General features: G+C 35.2%; 2 protein-coding genes across 8 annotated transcripts; one reads left to right on the forward strand and one right to left on the reverse strand.

The window, feature by feature from the left end:
* Positions 1-1564: 1564 nt before the first annotated feature.
* LOC143344966 (uncharacterized) lies at positions 1565-6311 on the forward strand. Its single transcript, XM_076771620.1, has 7 exons — positions 1565-1778; positions 1852-2004; positions 2315-2450; positions 2520-2647; positions 2718-3008; positions 3185-3439; positions 6074-6311. The coding sequence occupies exons 1-7, from the start codon at positions 1565-1567 to the stop codon at positions 6193-6195; spliced, it is 1299 nt and encodes a 432-aa protein (XP_076627735.1). The 3' UTR covers positions 6196-6311.
* A 126-nt stretch (positions 6312-6437) lies between these two features.
* LOC143344491 (band 7 protein AGAP004871) lies at positions 6438-14781 on the reverse strand. Of its 7 annotated transcripts, none has more exons than XM_076770598.1 (10): positions 14658-14781; positions 14218-14344; positions 11099-11208; positions 9978-10050; positions 9813-9895; positions 9527-9730; positions 9397-9452; positions 9156-9234; positions 8295-8396; positions 6438-8226 (listed from the first exon to the last, which is right to left on the reverse strand). In XM_076770598.1, the coding sequence occupies exons 2-10, from the start codon at positions 14297-14299 to the stop codon at positions 8122-8124; spliced, it is 894 nt and encodes a 297-aa protein (XP_076626713.1). In that variant the 5' UTR covers positions 14300-14344; positions 14658-14781; the 3' UTR covers positions 6438-8121. The 7 variants fall into 7 exon arrangements, with proteins under 7 accessions (XP_076626713.1, XP_076626712.1, XP_076626714.1 ...); XM_076770597.1 differs by having other exon boundaries at positions 14218-14368; positions 14658-14723; XM_076770599.1 differs by lacking the exon at positions 14658-14781 and adding an exon at positions 14482-14630 and having other exon boundaries at positions 14218-14368.
* Between the last annotated feature and the right edge of the window lie 752 nt (positions 14782-15533).

A 15533-nucleotide genomic window follows, 5' to 3' on the forward strand; every position in this document is an offset into this window, starting at 1 on the left:
AGACTGAGGCTTCGTTAAAAAGTTATTAAAACATTAAATTAAAAAATTTCAAATCGTTCTGAAAAAATTATTGTTGGTTGCAGGGGTCATTTACAATAATTTTTGGTGAATAGACATACCACTGAAATCATACCCAATTTTGAGAAAAAAATTCACTACCGAAAATCTAATGTGAGGCCAGAAATGCTTCCCCGAAATTTCATGCGAATCTTTAAAATATCATAACTTTTGAACGGATTGGACGATTTTAATGTTTAAAAAGGCAAATAACGTGTATTTTAGTGTAGAATATGTAGGAATTCTAAAAATATTCGGAAAGTTGTTCCTTGACCCCGCAAAGTGAGAAAAACCCCATAAAAATGGTCCAATTTTCAAACATCCATAACTCTTACAATAGTGTATATATTTAAATGAAACTTTTTTCTGAAATAGAGCTCATGGGTACCTACAAAAAAGTATTAGACAATATTTCCGTACAACGTCAAACAAATGTATTAAAAATGAGAAACGAATTTTTAAGAAAAATCGACAGGGGGTGGTAACTGCTGAAATTTCTCGGCGAAAAAAAAATTTCAAATCGTTTTGGAAAAATTATTTTCGGTTGCAGGTGTTAATTACAATCATTTTTTGTGAATAGACATACTCCCGAAATCCTGCGCACTTTCGAGAAAAAAATTCAGGAAGGTGGGCAAATTTTTCGGCGAAAAAAAAAATTTCAAATCGTTTTGGAAAAATTATTTTCGGTTGCAGGTGTCAATGACAATCATTTTTTGTGAGTAGACATACTCCCGAAATCCTGCGCATTTTCGAGAAAAAAATTCTGTACAGTGCGGAACTTTAAATGTTAATAACTTTTTAACGAAGCCCGCATCAACCTGTTGGTATGCTTGATTGTTGTCTTACTTTGGCCTCCAGAATCTTCCATTAAAATTTTTTCCAGAGGTGTCCAAACACCCTGTATTAATAATTCTTAGATTTAGTTAAGTTTCTTTTAAAATGAATATTTGACTCTACGGAGAATGTTTATTGCCCTAATTACTCACTTTTTTTCCAAATTCTAATAGTTCCTAATGAACTGAGTTCAATGTGCAATGCCATCCAATGAAAGTAGCGACTGAACCGAGAATGTGGGGCTCTTGTTTCTGAAACTGCTTGCCCTAGCTAAGAGGATTCTTTCACTTACCGTGTCATAATTACAACTGTGACAGTATAATTGTTGTCTCGATACGAACGATGAACACAATGGTTGAGTGTTACGAGTTTGTCGTTAATAAAATTTCTCGACTTTCACTCTGTCTGTTTACAAACGAATGGTTGGCTAAAATAATCCTGCCACAACCCTTAATTTACCGCGTGATATGCAGACCGTGTAAACATCTCAGGTATATTATTGTTTGCACTTTTCTTTTTTGTCAGTCGTAGTTCAATCGTTGTGTGATTCCGTGGTTTTGATACAAGCGGAGGCATCTCCCACTAAAACTTTGAAATTCATCGAAAACACTGAATCGCCGTGTCATCTTTAACGGGATTTTGGTATACGACATTGATAAGATTACGTATGACCATGCGTAGCTATTATTCGATTACACTTCTACTATGTATCCTTGTTACGTATGTCGATGTTGACGCGTGGAATGCTCTGAGGAGATTTACACACTTTTGGCGAACAAATAACATTCACGCGAATGAGTTGTTATCGCGAGATCCCTCAAAGAGTAAATTACAATCGATCAACATCCAAAATGACACATCAACTTACGTTAGCAGAGAAAAGCGACGTAAGTGTAAACCTTCTTTTTTTTTAACAGCATGTAAATAAGTTGCATAATTTCGCGTACTTGTTGCTTATAGTTTTTCCTTTGTTCACCGTGGTGAAGTTTGACAATAATATTTGCTTCGGATTAACCGGCGAGAATGGTACTTGTATGACGACATCAGAGTGCGTGGAACGCGGAGGTATCTCTAGTGGGATTTGTGCAAACGGTTACGGAGTTTGTTGTATTGGTAAATTTATTATTTACTTTTTGTTAATGAAGTCGACGTTTTTTATTTTCTCTAATATTTTGCGACACTCGTTTGCAAGGCTAAATTTATTAACTCAATTCCAACACTCACTACTTTATTCGTCAACATTTCGAAAACTAATAAGCATCTCGCGTTTGCTATGGATAAATATCATCCGCACAACCGTCGAAATTATCTTTTATCTTCACTGTGGATGATCATCCAAAGTAAAGAAGTATAAATTCGGCTTAAAGTAGAGTGGCTTAGTGGCTTTGAAAGTAAATTATTAATAATTATTTCGTTGTATCAGTAACTATGTCTTGCGGCGAAACGACTACTAATAATAATACTTACTTCGTTAATCCGAATTATCCATCGACATTCGACGGTACGGAATCTTGTCAGTTGACGGTTGTTAAATCGCATCCAGATGTATGTCAATTTAGGTGAGCTACTGTTTCATTCCCGTTGCTCCTTTGTTCGATAAAATTAATTAATATTTGTCTATTTTTCAGGCTGGATTTCGTGGAACTTAATATCAGAGGACCGGAAACGACTAATCACCAATGTATCTATGATCAATTTATCGTTTCTGGGGGCAACCCGGTCCCCACTATATGCGGTAGTAATAGCGGAAATCATAGTATGTAGTCATTTGATTATAAGAAACTTTACAATATTTTGTTCGTGTGGTAAATGTGATTATTGTACAGTCTATGTCGATGCTGGTCTCGGACAAACGAATCCTGTGACGTTAACGTTTGTGACGAGTGGAAGTTCTTTTGCTCGATCATGGAAAGTTCGAGTGTCTCAGATCCGTTGCAATACTTTGTACAGAGCCGAGGAAGGCTGTTTGCAATATTTTACAGGCATATCCGGACAAATAAAATCATTCAATTATGATCCTAACACCGGATTACAGTTATCTAATCAGGATTATAGTATTTGTATAAGAATGGAAAGAAACTTTTGCGGCATTCAATACACGGCGTGCCCGGTCGATGGTAAGAACGAAAATAATAATTAATTCTGAAGATAAACTAAGTGGGAATATTTTAAATTAACGATACAGAATTGCGCATATGGTCAGGAACATACTGATCAAACCCTAGATACGATTTTTATAATCTTTAAATTGCACATTAATATTTATAATGAGTTTTTGACGTTCAATAAAAAGGTCAAGGAGCTTTGTTAAGCGGTGCAACTCCAGCAGCGCAAATGACACGTAATAATGCGTTTACGTTAACGGGGAACACGCAAGGAACTCAAATCGCATCGATGACAGGAGCTGCTTGTCAGACCGATTGGTTAACGATCCCTTGTGCATCGAATCTGGGCAGAATACCGACCGCCATGATGACGTGTGTTGATCGAATTTGTGGTGGTACGTTCAACGCGGAGAATCAAATGTTGAATGCGTCTTCTGTCGTTAGTAAGTATTTTTTGTTGATGGTTTATTAGTTCTCTCAGATGAAACAAATAAAAATACAATATACAGGGTGATCGGCCACCCCTGGGAAAAATTTTAATGGGAGATTTTAGAGGGCAAAATAAGACAAAAATCAAGAATATCAATTTGTTGATTGAGACTTCGTTAAAAAGTTATTAACCTTTAAAGTTTTGCCCGTGGAACGGCAATTTGCGAACAGCTGCGCGCACGCGATAGTAGTTCTCATCACAGACGAGATATACGAGTAGATCTTACATCCAATGTATTTTTTCGGCCGATTTTTCTGGGGCTCTAGAGCTCCATTAATACGCATTATTTGCATTTTGAATCATTAAAATCTTTCAATCCATTCAGAAGTTACGATTTTTTAAGCATACTCATTTTCGGAGGAACGTTTCTGGCCGCACAGTATATTTTCTAATTTTTTAATTTTGTCGAAAAATTTGCCCACCTTCCTGAATTTTTTTCTCGAAAGTGCGTAGGATTTCGGGAGTATGTGTATTCACTAAAAATGGTTGTATTTGACCCCAGAACCTAGAAATAATTTTTTGAGAACTATTTGAAATTTTTTTTTTCGCCGAGAAATTTCAGCAGCTACCACCCCCTGACGATTTTTCTTAAAAATTCGTTTCTCAATTTTAATACATTTGTTTGACGTTGTACAGAAATATTGTCTAACACTTATTTGTAGGTGCCCATGAGCTCTATCTCAGAAAAAAGTTTTATTCATATATGTATATTCACTATTGTAAGAGTTATGGCTGTTTGAAAATTGGACCATTTTTATGGGGTTTTTCTCACTTTACGGAGTTAAGGATCAACTTTCCGAATATTTTTAGAATTCCTACATATTCTACACTAAAATACACGTCATTTGCCTTTTTAAACATTAAAATCGTCCAATCCGTTCAGAAGTTATGATATTTTAAAGATTCGCATAGAATTGTTTAAAACCATAGAATATAGTTATCCATTAAAGGGAATACAAAAATTCAAAGTATAAGTTACTTTTTCACGCGAAAAACGCCCAAAAAATCGGTTTTTGATTTTTGCTACTACGGCGCACCCTGCCAAAAAATCTGAAAAAATTCAGGGACATAAACAATGGCAATATGCATTTACAGTAATTATATAAATCTATTGTCTCGAAAGCTTCGATACGAAATCGGTAGTTTTCTGCTTTTTTTTGCGTTTTTAATTTTTCATGCCTAGGATTTCGAATCGAAAAATCGGAAAAAATTCTCAAACACGTATCTCGATAACCACAATGCACCAGATTTTTTTCATAATTTTCGTACCCGATTAAATAGGGGATATAGGCACAAATTCGTTAATCCGAATTTTCTCTATAACTACCCTTCCGAACAAGATAGAGGGTTGAAATTTGGCACAGAATGTTTTTTTCTGATGCTCTATCGATGGATCCATCGTATGTCTTTGGTTCAAGGGCACATTTGACCCCCTTATTCGGCTATACCCTTTCAGGGAAGCATTTCTGGCCTCACATTAGATTTTCGGTAGTGAATTTTTTTCTCAAAATTGGGTATGATTTCGGTGGTATGTTTATTCACCAAAAATTATTGTAAATGACCCCTGCAACCAACAATAATTTTTTCAGAACGATTTGAAATTTTTTAATTTAATGTTTTAATAACTTTTTAACGAAGCCTCAATCAAGAAATTGATATTCTTAATTTTCGTCTTATTTTGGCCTTTAGAATCTCCCATTAAAATTTTTTCTCAGGAGTGGCCGAACATCCTGTATAATAGAACTAAAGTTCACAATCTTCTGATATTAAACTAACTTAGCTACTTAAACGTTCTCAAATGTTAAACACTCTTCTCTTTGGTTACCACAGTCTTTTCTGTTCAAAATTCGAAAACAATCTGCCTTTCATGCCTTCCAAACCACACACACACACTGTTGACAACCCAGAGTCCCAATTATCTATACAATATTTCTTATATTCTCTCATGATTTATCTTTTGTTTTGTTCTTTGTTTGAGAATGGGCGTATTTTAAAATTGCAGTAGAAATTAACCTAACGAGCAAACTTGCAAGGAGAGCGCAAGATTTAAAAATCTACTGCAAATAAAAACATATTTATGTAGAGAAATATATTTAGATCAAAATTCATTCAACATTTATAGATATTTTCATGCACAGTCTAATTAATTTCAACAAATAAATGGTACGTGCATATTTTGATGTATTTCAATTAAAAATTCATTCTATATGCTTTTTTTATTACTTACACTTTTCTTTTATTGAACATATTTTAATATTATTAGTAAAATTAAAAAAGAAATAATATTGATTACCGATTCAATTTATAGACAAAATTCTCAACAGTATTGAAATATTTTTAAATGTGAATTACTAGTAAAATATTAAATGTCTGGACCTATAATGGTATATTTTCATAAAGATGGTATAGAAATCTATCAGCGTAGAAAGTTTTAGTTAAATCGGTGACTTGAAGGTCTTGCATTCTCTTTGTTACTTTAAAGAGGCTTCATAGTTAGTTAAAATTGCAAGCACAGCTGTGCTGTAAACTTTGAAACGTGGCATTTCACGTTGACATAGAACGTGCATTATGTATAACTATTTCTCAGGTACAGTGAAACCATTTAGATTAATTTTTCATACGGACAACATCGAAGCGCCAAACGACGTCGGAAACCGGGGGTTCTGCTTGAATTATGTGCAACAACCGTGCACGACGAAATTGAGATAAATTTAAATTGAAAATTGTTACAAATAATGCAAAAAGAAAATGAAATAACAAAATACAATTTCAGTTTTTATTCGCACACATTTAAGTCGATAGAAGGATTTACATGTTTGGTGAAGTAGGTTCGGTCGCTTTTTGTTATCATACGTTGAACGTTTTACGAGGCTAACGTACACTCGAGATTGTAATAAATTAATCAAAATAAAAGTGTTTACGTCGCTAGAAGAGAAAACATGGTTAACAAAGTTTCGCAAACATGTCAGTTCTTTATTCGTCCGCGAAAGTTCGCAGGTATTACAGATCGATTAGAAAGTTATACTACATTAACGTAATATAGTATCACAAGTAGAAATAGAAGCATATACGCAACATAGAGGTAGATTTAGTTCTTATCGTTAGAAAATGTAGAACTTTCGTTGAACGCGTACATTGTAAAAAGAGAAAGACGATATTAAATATACTTGATGCAGTAATAATTCGATTTCTACGATTAGATCACTTGCATGTAATATTTTGATCAATTACTTTCTATTGTAATCTAAGATGAACTCCACTCGCTTCTGTATTAATCAGGAAAGAATTTAATACACGTACATATAAGTGGAAGTGAATATGTTTCAACACTCCGATATACATTCATTTCATCTTCCTTACACAACAAGATCAACTGCAAATTAGCTAAAAAATTCACAGTCCTCGAGAGTTCTTCTTTCCATTTTCATTTTCCTTCGACGTACAATGTTTTACGATGATCGAATGGGTAAGAGTGGTATCATTCATTGATCTCTAATATTTCTTATTTACGTTTACGTTAATTTCATGTCTAACGGAACACATTATACGTATAGTTATCGGAAAGAGTTGCCGATGTTAGACCAAAATTCGTTAAATGCCGTTTAATTACCGAAACACACGAACAACACTCACTGTACATTTTAATTGATCGTTAAGACGATTGATTCCATATCGACGACGAAACGAATATTTTATCGCCATCCAAATATGTAGTCTACATTTGAGCACAGTTTACATGTGTTATTTTGCATGAAAAAACATACAGTCAGACTTCATATCGCAGGAAAATAAACTGCCGAGGTAACTAGCAAATGAATAGTGCATTAATTACACTTAATACAAATGAATCACTTTCGTGTGTTTTGATTTAATTGTAAATTTGGTTCTTTTCGCTTATAAGATAATTTATTATTATACGTGAAAAATGAAAATAAATATCGATTAGTTTTTTGATATATCGAAATTCCGTTTTTGATCGCTGAAATGTGCAACAAGGCCAACTGCTACAATGAGTATCTAATGTTTAGGGTTTTATACCTCGTTTAACTGAGTATTAATCACAGTTGTACCTTGCGTTTAATCATTGTATTTTTGTTTCTTTTCTCTTTCAGTTATTGTTCTTATTATAAATAGCAATTGTATAAACTACAGGTTGCGTACCTGCGAGTAAAATAAATAAATAAGTTACAAAAATACAAGTGAAAGTTTAAAAAGTTTACAGAGTGCTAGAAAATTAGTCGTTAGTCAACTGATGTGCGGTAATGGTGCAATAGCTTCTTTGCATTATCAAATTACTTAGTCAGTTAGAATCGGTTCACGATTGGTTCATGAATATGATAACATTAGATCGAAAGAATTTCCGAGAAATTGACCGAGTTCTTATGGGTGTATTTGTGAATAACTTCCTTTGAAAATCGTTTAATTGTACAGTTTGTAAATGTACCATATGGTCGAAAGTCTAATTTGTCAAATATTGGCAATTCCCACTATACATCAAAAATTGACTCGAATGTATCGGTTCTGTAAAGAAACGAAGAATTCAATTTCCTTAAGCAGAGAGTTTCCAGTAACTCTGACGATTATTACGATTTTTCAGTTTCGCGAAGTGCTTAAAGATAACAGATCGTATCGCGATTAAGAGTCCTTCGCGACACCTGCTTTCATGAAATAAGTAAGTAGATCGATAGGCAACGGGAATACGATCGTCGAATTTTTTTCTGCCGAAATAGTGTTCAGAGTCTGAAACAAATAAAACAGGGCAAATGAGTATTTATGTAATAGAAAGTACATGAATAGTATATACGTACCTGTAAATAACGAAGCTGCAACGCGGCAGGAGAATCTCCTATCACCTCCGAAGCCTCCCTCAATGCGCGGCTAGCTTTCTGCTCGCCTTCAGCTGCAATCACCTGTAAAAGATAATGAGATATTATTTTTGTACATCGATTGCATTGATGTATCTACGAGGGTCGCTCAGAATGTAATAAAGTTTCTTTTATTTGTAACTTTAATAAATGTATACAAAGTGATGAAACATCTTCGAGACTATTGGGGATGTTAAAAGATGCCTAACTATTCAGGGTGTTCGGCCACTTCTGGGAAAAATTTTAATGGGAGATTTTAAAGGCCAAAATAAGACGAAAATCAAGAATACTTATTTGTTGGTTGAAGCTTCGTTAAAAAGTTATTAACGATTAAAGTTCTGCTTGTACAATCTGCGTACAACTGCGTTCGCGCGAAAGGTTGCGGCAAGCCAGTGCTAGTGGTTCTCACTCAGCATGAGAAATTCTGCTTACTGACGTATCGACAGCCTTACAGTTTTCTGAGTGAGAACCACTATCACGCGTACGCAGCTGTTCGCAGATTGCCGTTCTACAGGCGGAACTTTAAACATTAATAACTTTTTAACGAAGCCTCAATCAACAAATAGGTATTCTTGATTTTCGTCTTATTTTGGCCTCTAGAATCTTCCATTAAAATTTTTCCCAGAGTGGCCAAACACCATGTATAAGCACGTTTAACTGTTTTATATGGTCTCTATATTTAAACAGGTATTACTTTTTGGACGACCCACAGAAGTGGTCACGATCTGAATAGCTCGAAACATATCCAACATCGAGAAACACGATTATTCCCTTTTCTCTTTATTGTAAAATGTAGCGACGAACCTTTGCGCGAGCTTCGCGAGCAGCTTCAGCCTCCGCAGCCATGGCTCTCTGCAACTGGACCGGTAGCCTCACGTCTTTGCTACGAAAGAAATGTTAAAAACATGTAAAACAGGCAGATAGCTTTGGCACCATTACCAGGTATTGCATATAAAAAATTTATGAAATTAATTTCTAGATCTAACAGTAAAAAAATGAAATAAATATGCATGTAACAGTTCTCAATTATTGCACGCGTACATACATTTCGACGCGTTCGACTTTAATTCCCCATGTGTCGGTAGCTTCGTCCAAAGACACCTGGCGATCAAAATATCATCGTCAAATATTTGTTAACTCTAAACAGTAAAAATGTCTGCGGTCAAACCGGTTACCTGCATGTTTCCGGAAATAGTTTCGCGCTCGCTAAGAATCTCGTGAAGCGGTCTGGTTCCCATAGTGTTCCGGAGCGTGGTTTGTGCCAGTAGTCTGGTGCTATGATGTGCATTCTCGACGTTCGCTATTGAAATTGTCGCGTTGTTTACACGGTAGTACACCACTGCATCGACGGACACTGTCACGCTGTCTTTCGTCAATACCTGGTGACAGAAGAATTGATGTTAATTTCGCGTTCTCGACGGAATACAAACGCAATACGGTGCTCGTCTTGTATCGATTTACCTCTTGCGGCGGAACGTCGTATGTCCGCGTTCGTAAGTCAACGCGAGCATAATTGTCCACGCAAGGCAGGATAAAGAAAATACCTAGAAATCCAATAATTTATCGTATCGATGTATCAACCACAAATTTATAATTAAGTTGAAAAATATGTATTCCAGATTTTACCAGGTCCTTTAGCACCGCCTGAGAGAAGACGTCCCAAACGAAATATCACAGCTCTTTCGTATTCTTGCACTACCTAGAAAATAAAATTTCCGTGGTGAGGCGTTAACCCTTGGAAGGTGGGTTTTAACCCATAATAGACTGTACATTGTACACAAATTCAAAAAGAAATTATACATGAAATTTGATGCATATTTTCAACTGCATAGGTATCCTCGTACGAAGACTATTATTGATTGGAACTTAAATCGTTTAACTTCGTGGAATACTTGAAGAATTTCATTTTGTCAATAATCGTACAAAGCTATTCAAGACGAAATACATTTGTATCTAGTCGATAGGTCGACTAAACTCTCTTTCATCATCGAATAAAAAATACGGTAATAGTTACAGCTGCCTTAAAATGGTACTGCACTCGCTGTATAAGTAAAGATCGTAATGCGGAGGGCGTAATTTATTTATCGGTGGTGTATTTTGCAGGACGAATAAGCAATACGGAACGGTGAACGATCGGTCATCTAATTATAAGGCGACCATGGAAAGCGGAATAACAGAAAGTAAAATGAAGACATTAGAGATAGCATGTAAAATCATTAATCATTATTTATCATAATGATCGCAAAATTGCAATTCTTGATCTTGATTGAATTATTTTTTATAAAATACTTCAATATAACTAACATATAATATAAATTTTAAGTTACTCTACGATTTCTGTATAATTATATAATTTAATATTAAAAATAAAAAATAATTCAATCGAACCCTCATGAAAAGTAAAATATTAATTCTTCTTCTTGACGTCAACATCGTAATATTATTCACTTAAATAATAGTGTAGAAGTGCTAACAATTTCTGTTATGTTTATGCAGGCATACTATGCTGTGATTAAAAACGAACGTGATCGAATCACTGGTGACTCGTAAATAGCAGTTCTAGTCATCGGTAGAGAACACTGAAAATGCTTACAACGAACTCAAGGGACGAAAATAGAATCAGATAAAGGTATGATATTTCTTCTTGCGCGATACGTTGAAAAGAAAGGTAAAATCTGTGGTCTATTAAATCATCGATTGAATATTTGTCAAAGGAACAAAAGTAAGTATAGATGTTTGTATTTTACCTTAAAGCAGATAAACAGAGAAAATGGCATCGTTATGACCACGATAACCCATGACAGTGCCACCAAAATATTTCTGCAGGTATTAGTGTTCTCTTGCTCACTGTCTTCCGCTGAAACATTGAAACGTTATTTGGTCACTTTTAGCCACTCCCAATAACACTTTGTACATTTGATTAGAAATCTTCATTCTTTGATTACAGAATACTATTATTATCGATTTATCGTTAAAAGCCATTTAATGGAGTGTAAAATGACTTCTAGTGTTACTTGTCCCGGATAAAACTATACTCAACCGTTTAATTTACTTGACCTAGTCAATGAAGGGACTAGGCATCTTCGCGTATATTCAGGTTAAAGTATCGCAATAAGTGTCTACTTGAACGAAAGATAATCGAGGATCACTTAGCTCAGCTACAAGAATAGTGCTTTGTTACCTCTTTTTAAGCATTCTTCTTCGGTGTTCTTAAAAACATTATTGAGAAAACAACGGAATTTCCTTTGTTGGCCAATCGAATTTTCCGAACCAGGGTTTTATACTATTTACGAATAAAAATTCAGGTCAAACAGGTCGAGTCAATGAAGTATTTTATTTGACTCTTGGTAGAACTGCAGAACAACACGCTTTGATCCATAAATTATCCGAGTTAATGCGATTTCTTGCGTTTGATAATTTGCTTCCCGTTTTCCATATACCTAATGGACGTTTCTATTATTAAGTGCTCTCATTGAAATATTTTATCTTTGGCTATCTTCCATCGAATGAAAAATTAACATTCTCCAACAACGAGCCCTCTGTTTTTTGTGTTGCAACTGATTTATATATTTAAGTGGTTTAGATCTGAAAGAGATAAACTGTTGTGTTTTTACGAATTCAGTTACACTTGAACGATAATTGACTAGCGCTTCGAGCCTTCACTTGATCAGATATCTAAATTAAATTGTTTGGCATCTTTATGGCTATGCTGAGTTTTACCATTGATTTTATAAATACCTTCGGCCTATTAACGCACAGATCGATATACACATAGTGTGTGTACAACCTACATTCGAAAATTTATTACTTGATAAAAACGATAGATTAAAACGGAACTTGTCGATAAGGTAATGTTTCATTATTTTATACAACGTTCTGTGCTCTAAATAATAACATATCTTCTAATAATTACAATAGGCAATAAATCGTGGGTGCATGTGAAGAACCTGAGAGGTCACGTTACATGTGATTGAAAACTAACCACGAATTTCAACAAACGAACATTGCAAGGAATAATCAATGAGACCAATGCCTCTATCGACGAGTAGGAGTTCCGGTAGGTCATAAGCCGTAGAGTCCGCTTACCAGCCGTCATTTCGAAGCGATTATTATACTCGATTTGATAATCGAGGGATAATTCACAGGGGAACGAAATAACGCAAGGGGAACTCGAACTCCAACGTGTTATTCGCGTCACACGGTTCACTACGGGTAGTCACCTATCCAGTCTATGTTTAACCACCCACACGGAAGGTCCTCGCTCTCCCCATCTCCTTTTATCTTTTTAATCGCAGCAGCATGCGCAAAATGCGCACTTCCACCCTTTTCTGCTCTCCCTCTCTCTTACCCTTAGTTTTCCCTAGTTGTTCCCTTTCGTTCGTACCCTTATCACTTTTTTTCGTGGAATCGAGGGACGATATTTCTATGTAGTCATCAATTTTCTGTTGGGTTTGGAAAAGAGTTAAAATCGTAGCTTGCTTTCAGTTCAGAGCAATCGTCTATCTAACAAGAGATTGGATCTCGAATGTTGATTCAACAAATCGTACGATCAGTTTTCTTCCTAAGAACATCCTTTAGAAAAGTTTATCCTTTGCTCATAAATAATATTGATTTTATCGCTTGAAGATCTTATTATCGATAGAAAATTTATCGTACAGATTTCCAAGCGACTATTTTTTCTTAATGCGTACCCACGATTTACAGTTTGCAGGAAAATGTATGAAACATTTATCGCAGAGAGACACTTCATAAATAATAAATCAAGTTCGGTGTTTACACGTGAAACGACAACGTGGAATTGCGCGTTTCGAATACAACGTACACGGTATTTCTGCACAACAAAATCATCCAAACTGCATGGTTTTTTTTACCAGAAACTGTTTAAACAAAATGCAAAAAAAGAAATTTAGCAAAATTATATCAACCCTTAATCCCAAATATACTATAATCGCGGTTCATTCCTATCGTATCTATAATCGTACTTCGTAGTCGTAGGCATATTGTAATTTTACCCGAGATATTTCTATCGATTTATTCTTAGAAATAACTTACGAGACGTGTTTGTAGTTCAACCATTGCTATCTATACGCAAGGTGAATGCTATACAATTCAAGTTCACCTGTGTAAGGTAAAGAACTACTACTGGCGATAGGAAAAAGAACGGGGTTGCTTCAGTTTCTTCGAAACGTGGGTCTGCATTATAACAGACCGTTTCTACTTAATCTACGTAACTACTCATTTACTAAGCATTCGTGTATTAACGTTGTAACTAAAAGCCCATAATTTATTATGCTATCGATTATGCTCGTTTGAATACTAAGTCCAAGTTGTTTATCTGTAGTAAAATGTTCGCGATGAACGTGTTTGTTTAATACGCGATGTTATTGAATGAATAAGGTTGCGAAGTGTTGTAAAATGATTGATGACCTTTAAGGTACTCGTGAATGCGATACATTACTTACGGCGCATAAAGAAAAATTTGACCTTCTTTACACTTAAGTAATATTTCATGTTACACCAGACTTTGCTCGATTGCGGTATGGATACTTCGATTCAGCCGAATTTAATGCCACGTACACGTAAGCGTGAACACTCTCGCTTGCAAAAATCTTAATGGCGAACAATTTGACACGTTTTACAGACAATTCAACCATACATATAAGCCAAACGTGTATACAGATCGACGAGAATTCAAGTACAGTTGATCTTTTTTACAGTCTTATATATGTTGTTGCAATTGAAGGATTTTCTTATACTTAGTCAATTTTTGTGTAACATCTACCTTCTCTCGTGCGATTTTCTTGCGATTAAATATTGCATCATGGATCTCTACCTCATCGACAACGATTAGTTTTGAATCACTTACCGCCGATGATGCGATTTTGTATATCATCCGGCCGCGTATTGACGTGTATCGTTGATCCGTTCCCATTGCTTATAGTTGCCATAGGAATAGATTCGATGGGGCTCACTCGGGATTCGAATTTCGCCACCTATGTTAATTAATTAAATAAAACCTAACAGAAGAGGAAATAAAAATGAGACATGAAACTCCAATGAATATGCCCAAATACTTTTGATAAAAAAAAAATCATCATCGTATTTAATTGATCGATTACTCTGTGTTTACCGGGTTTTCAATAGATTCGTGCGATATTCCAGAAGCTGGATGTCAGTATAGTAACAAGATACTCGAGTTTCATTCAACGAAACATGCATTCGGCAACGTGATATCTCGTTCCAAATTTTTCCAACGTGCGATCGTGAAGAAAAAAATGAAATATGAAGTGAGAAACACGTAGTCACCTTGTGTTGATTGTTACGTGCCGTTGAAAGAACTAACAAGTCGAATGAAGGCAACGTCGCTATGCCATACGCTTTATATAACGGCCGCCACCCTAACTAGTAATATAGGAAAATATGTAGCCGGCCAACCATTCTGCCATAAGCAATAACATAGGATGGTTGGCGTTTTTTAACGTTTTTATGCGAAACCAACAAAGTTAATTTTTATTGAACATTCGGGGTAAACGTTCGAACGAAAAAGAAATCACTATTATTTTGTACGTATAATGTCAAGAAGAATTGGATTTATTATGTAGCGGCAATTTATTATGATAAGTAGTATTGGTTACAATTCTTTTTTTTTATAATTTAATTGATATATCATCAAACTTATTATAGAAATATTTGAAACAGTGTAACGGTACGTGTGGATCTTAAACGTTGCATAATGATGACAAAAATATTCAGGCATTATACGTTCTATATACACGCGCGTTAAACCTGTAGAATTTGCAATGCTCCTATATTTAGTACGCGGCTCAAGATTGTGCATCCTGACACATTCATTTGTAACAAAAAGATAGATGTTTCGTGGTATTATATAGCAGTATTTCGTAATTTATGGTCCGGAAAATGATAGTTACTTGAAAAGACTCGGTAATTGGAGTCATTGTTACAAATTGAAATTTGTCTAAACCGCTCTTAGTAGAAATGTACTCAATGTTACTGTGGCGTCACCTCCCGTACTCGCCACCAGAGGGATCACTCTCTCGCAAACGCTCGACTGACCTTTTCGTACCTGTATTGTATACAGGGTGTTCGGCCACCCCTGGGAAAAATTTTAATGACAAATTCTAGAGGCTAAAATAAGACGAAAATCAAGGATACCAATTTGTT

Source organism: Colletes latitarsis, chromosome 8 (genome assembly GCF_051014445.1).
Source record: "Colletes latitarsis isolate SP2378_abdomen chromosome 8, iyColLati1, whole genome shotgun sequence".
Lineage (NCBI taxonomy): Eukaryota > Metazoa > Arthropoda > Insecta > Hymenoptera > Colletidae > Colletes > Colletes latitarsis.

Bases quoted from the DNA above. Each gene is read 5' to 3' on its own strand.
- LOC143344491 (XM_076770598.1), bottom strand. From the start codon at position 14,299: ATGGCAACTATAAGCAATGGGAACGGATCAACGATACACGTCAATACG. The intron at 9,896-9,977 runs GTAAAATCTGGA...TTGGATTTCTAG, and splicing joins AGGCGGTGCTAAAGGACCTG to GTATTTTCTTTATCCTGCCT. The intron at 9,731-9,812 runs GTAAATCGATAC...TTCTGTCACCAG, and splicing joins ACGACGTTCCGCCGCAAGAG to GTATTGACGAAAGACAGCGT.
- LOC143344966 (XM_076771620.1), top strand. From the start codon at position 1,565: ATGCGTAGCTATTATTCGATTACACTTCTACTATGTATCCTTGTTACG. The intron at 2,451-2,519 runs GTGAGCTACTGT...TCTATTTTTCAG, and splicing joins CCAGATGTATGTCAATTTAG to GCTGGATTTCGTGGAACTTA. The intron at 2,648-2,717 runs GTATGTAGTCAT...ATTATTGTACAG, and splicing joins TAGTAATAGCGGAAATCATA to TCTATGTCGATGCTGGTCTC.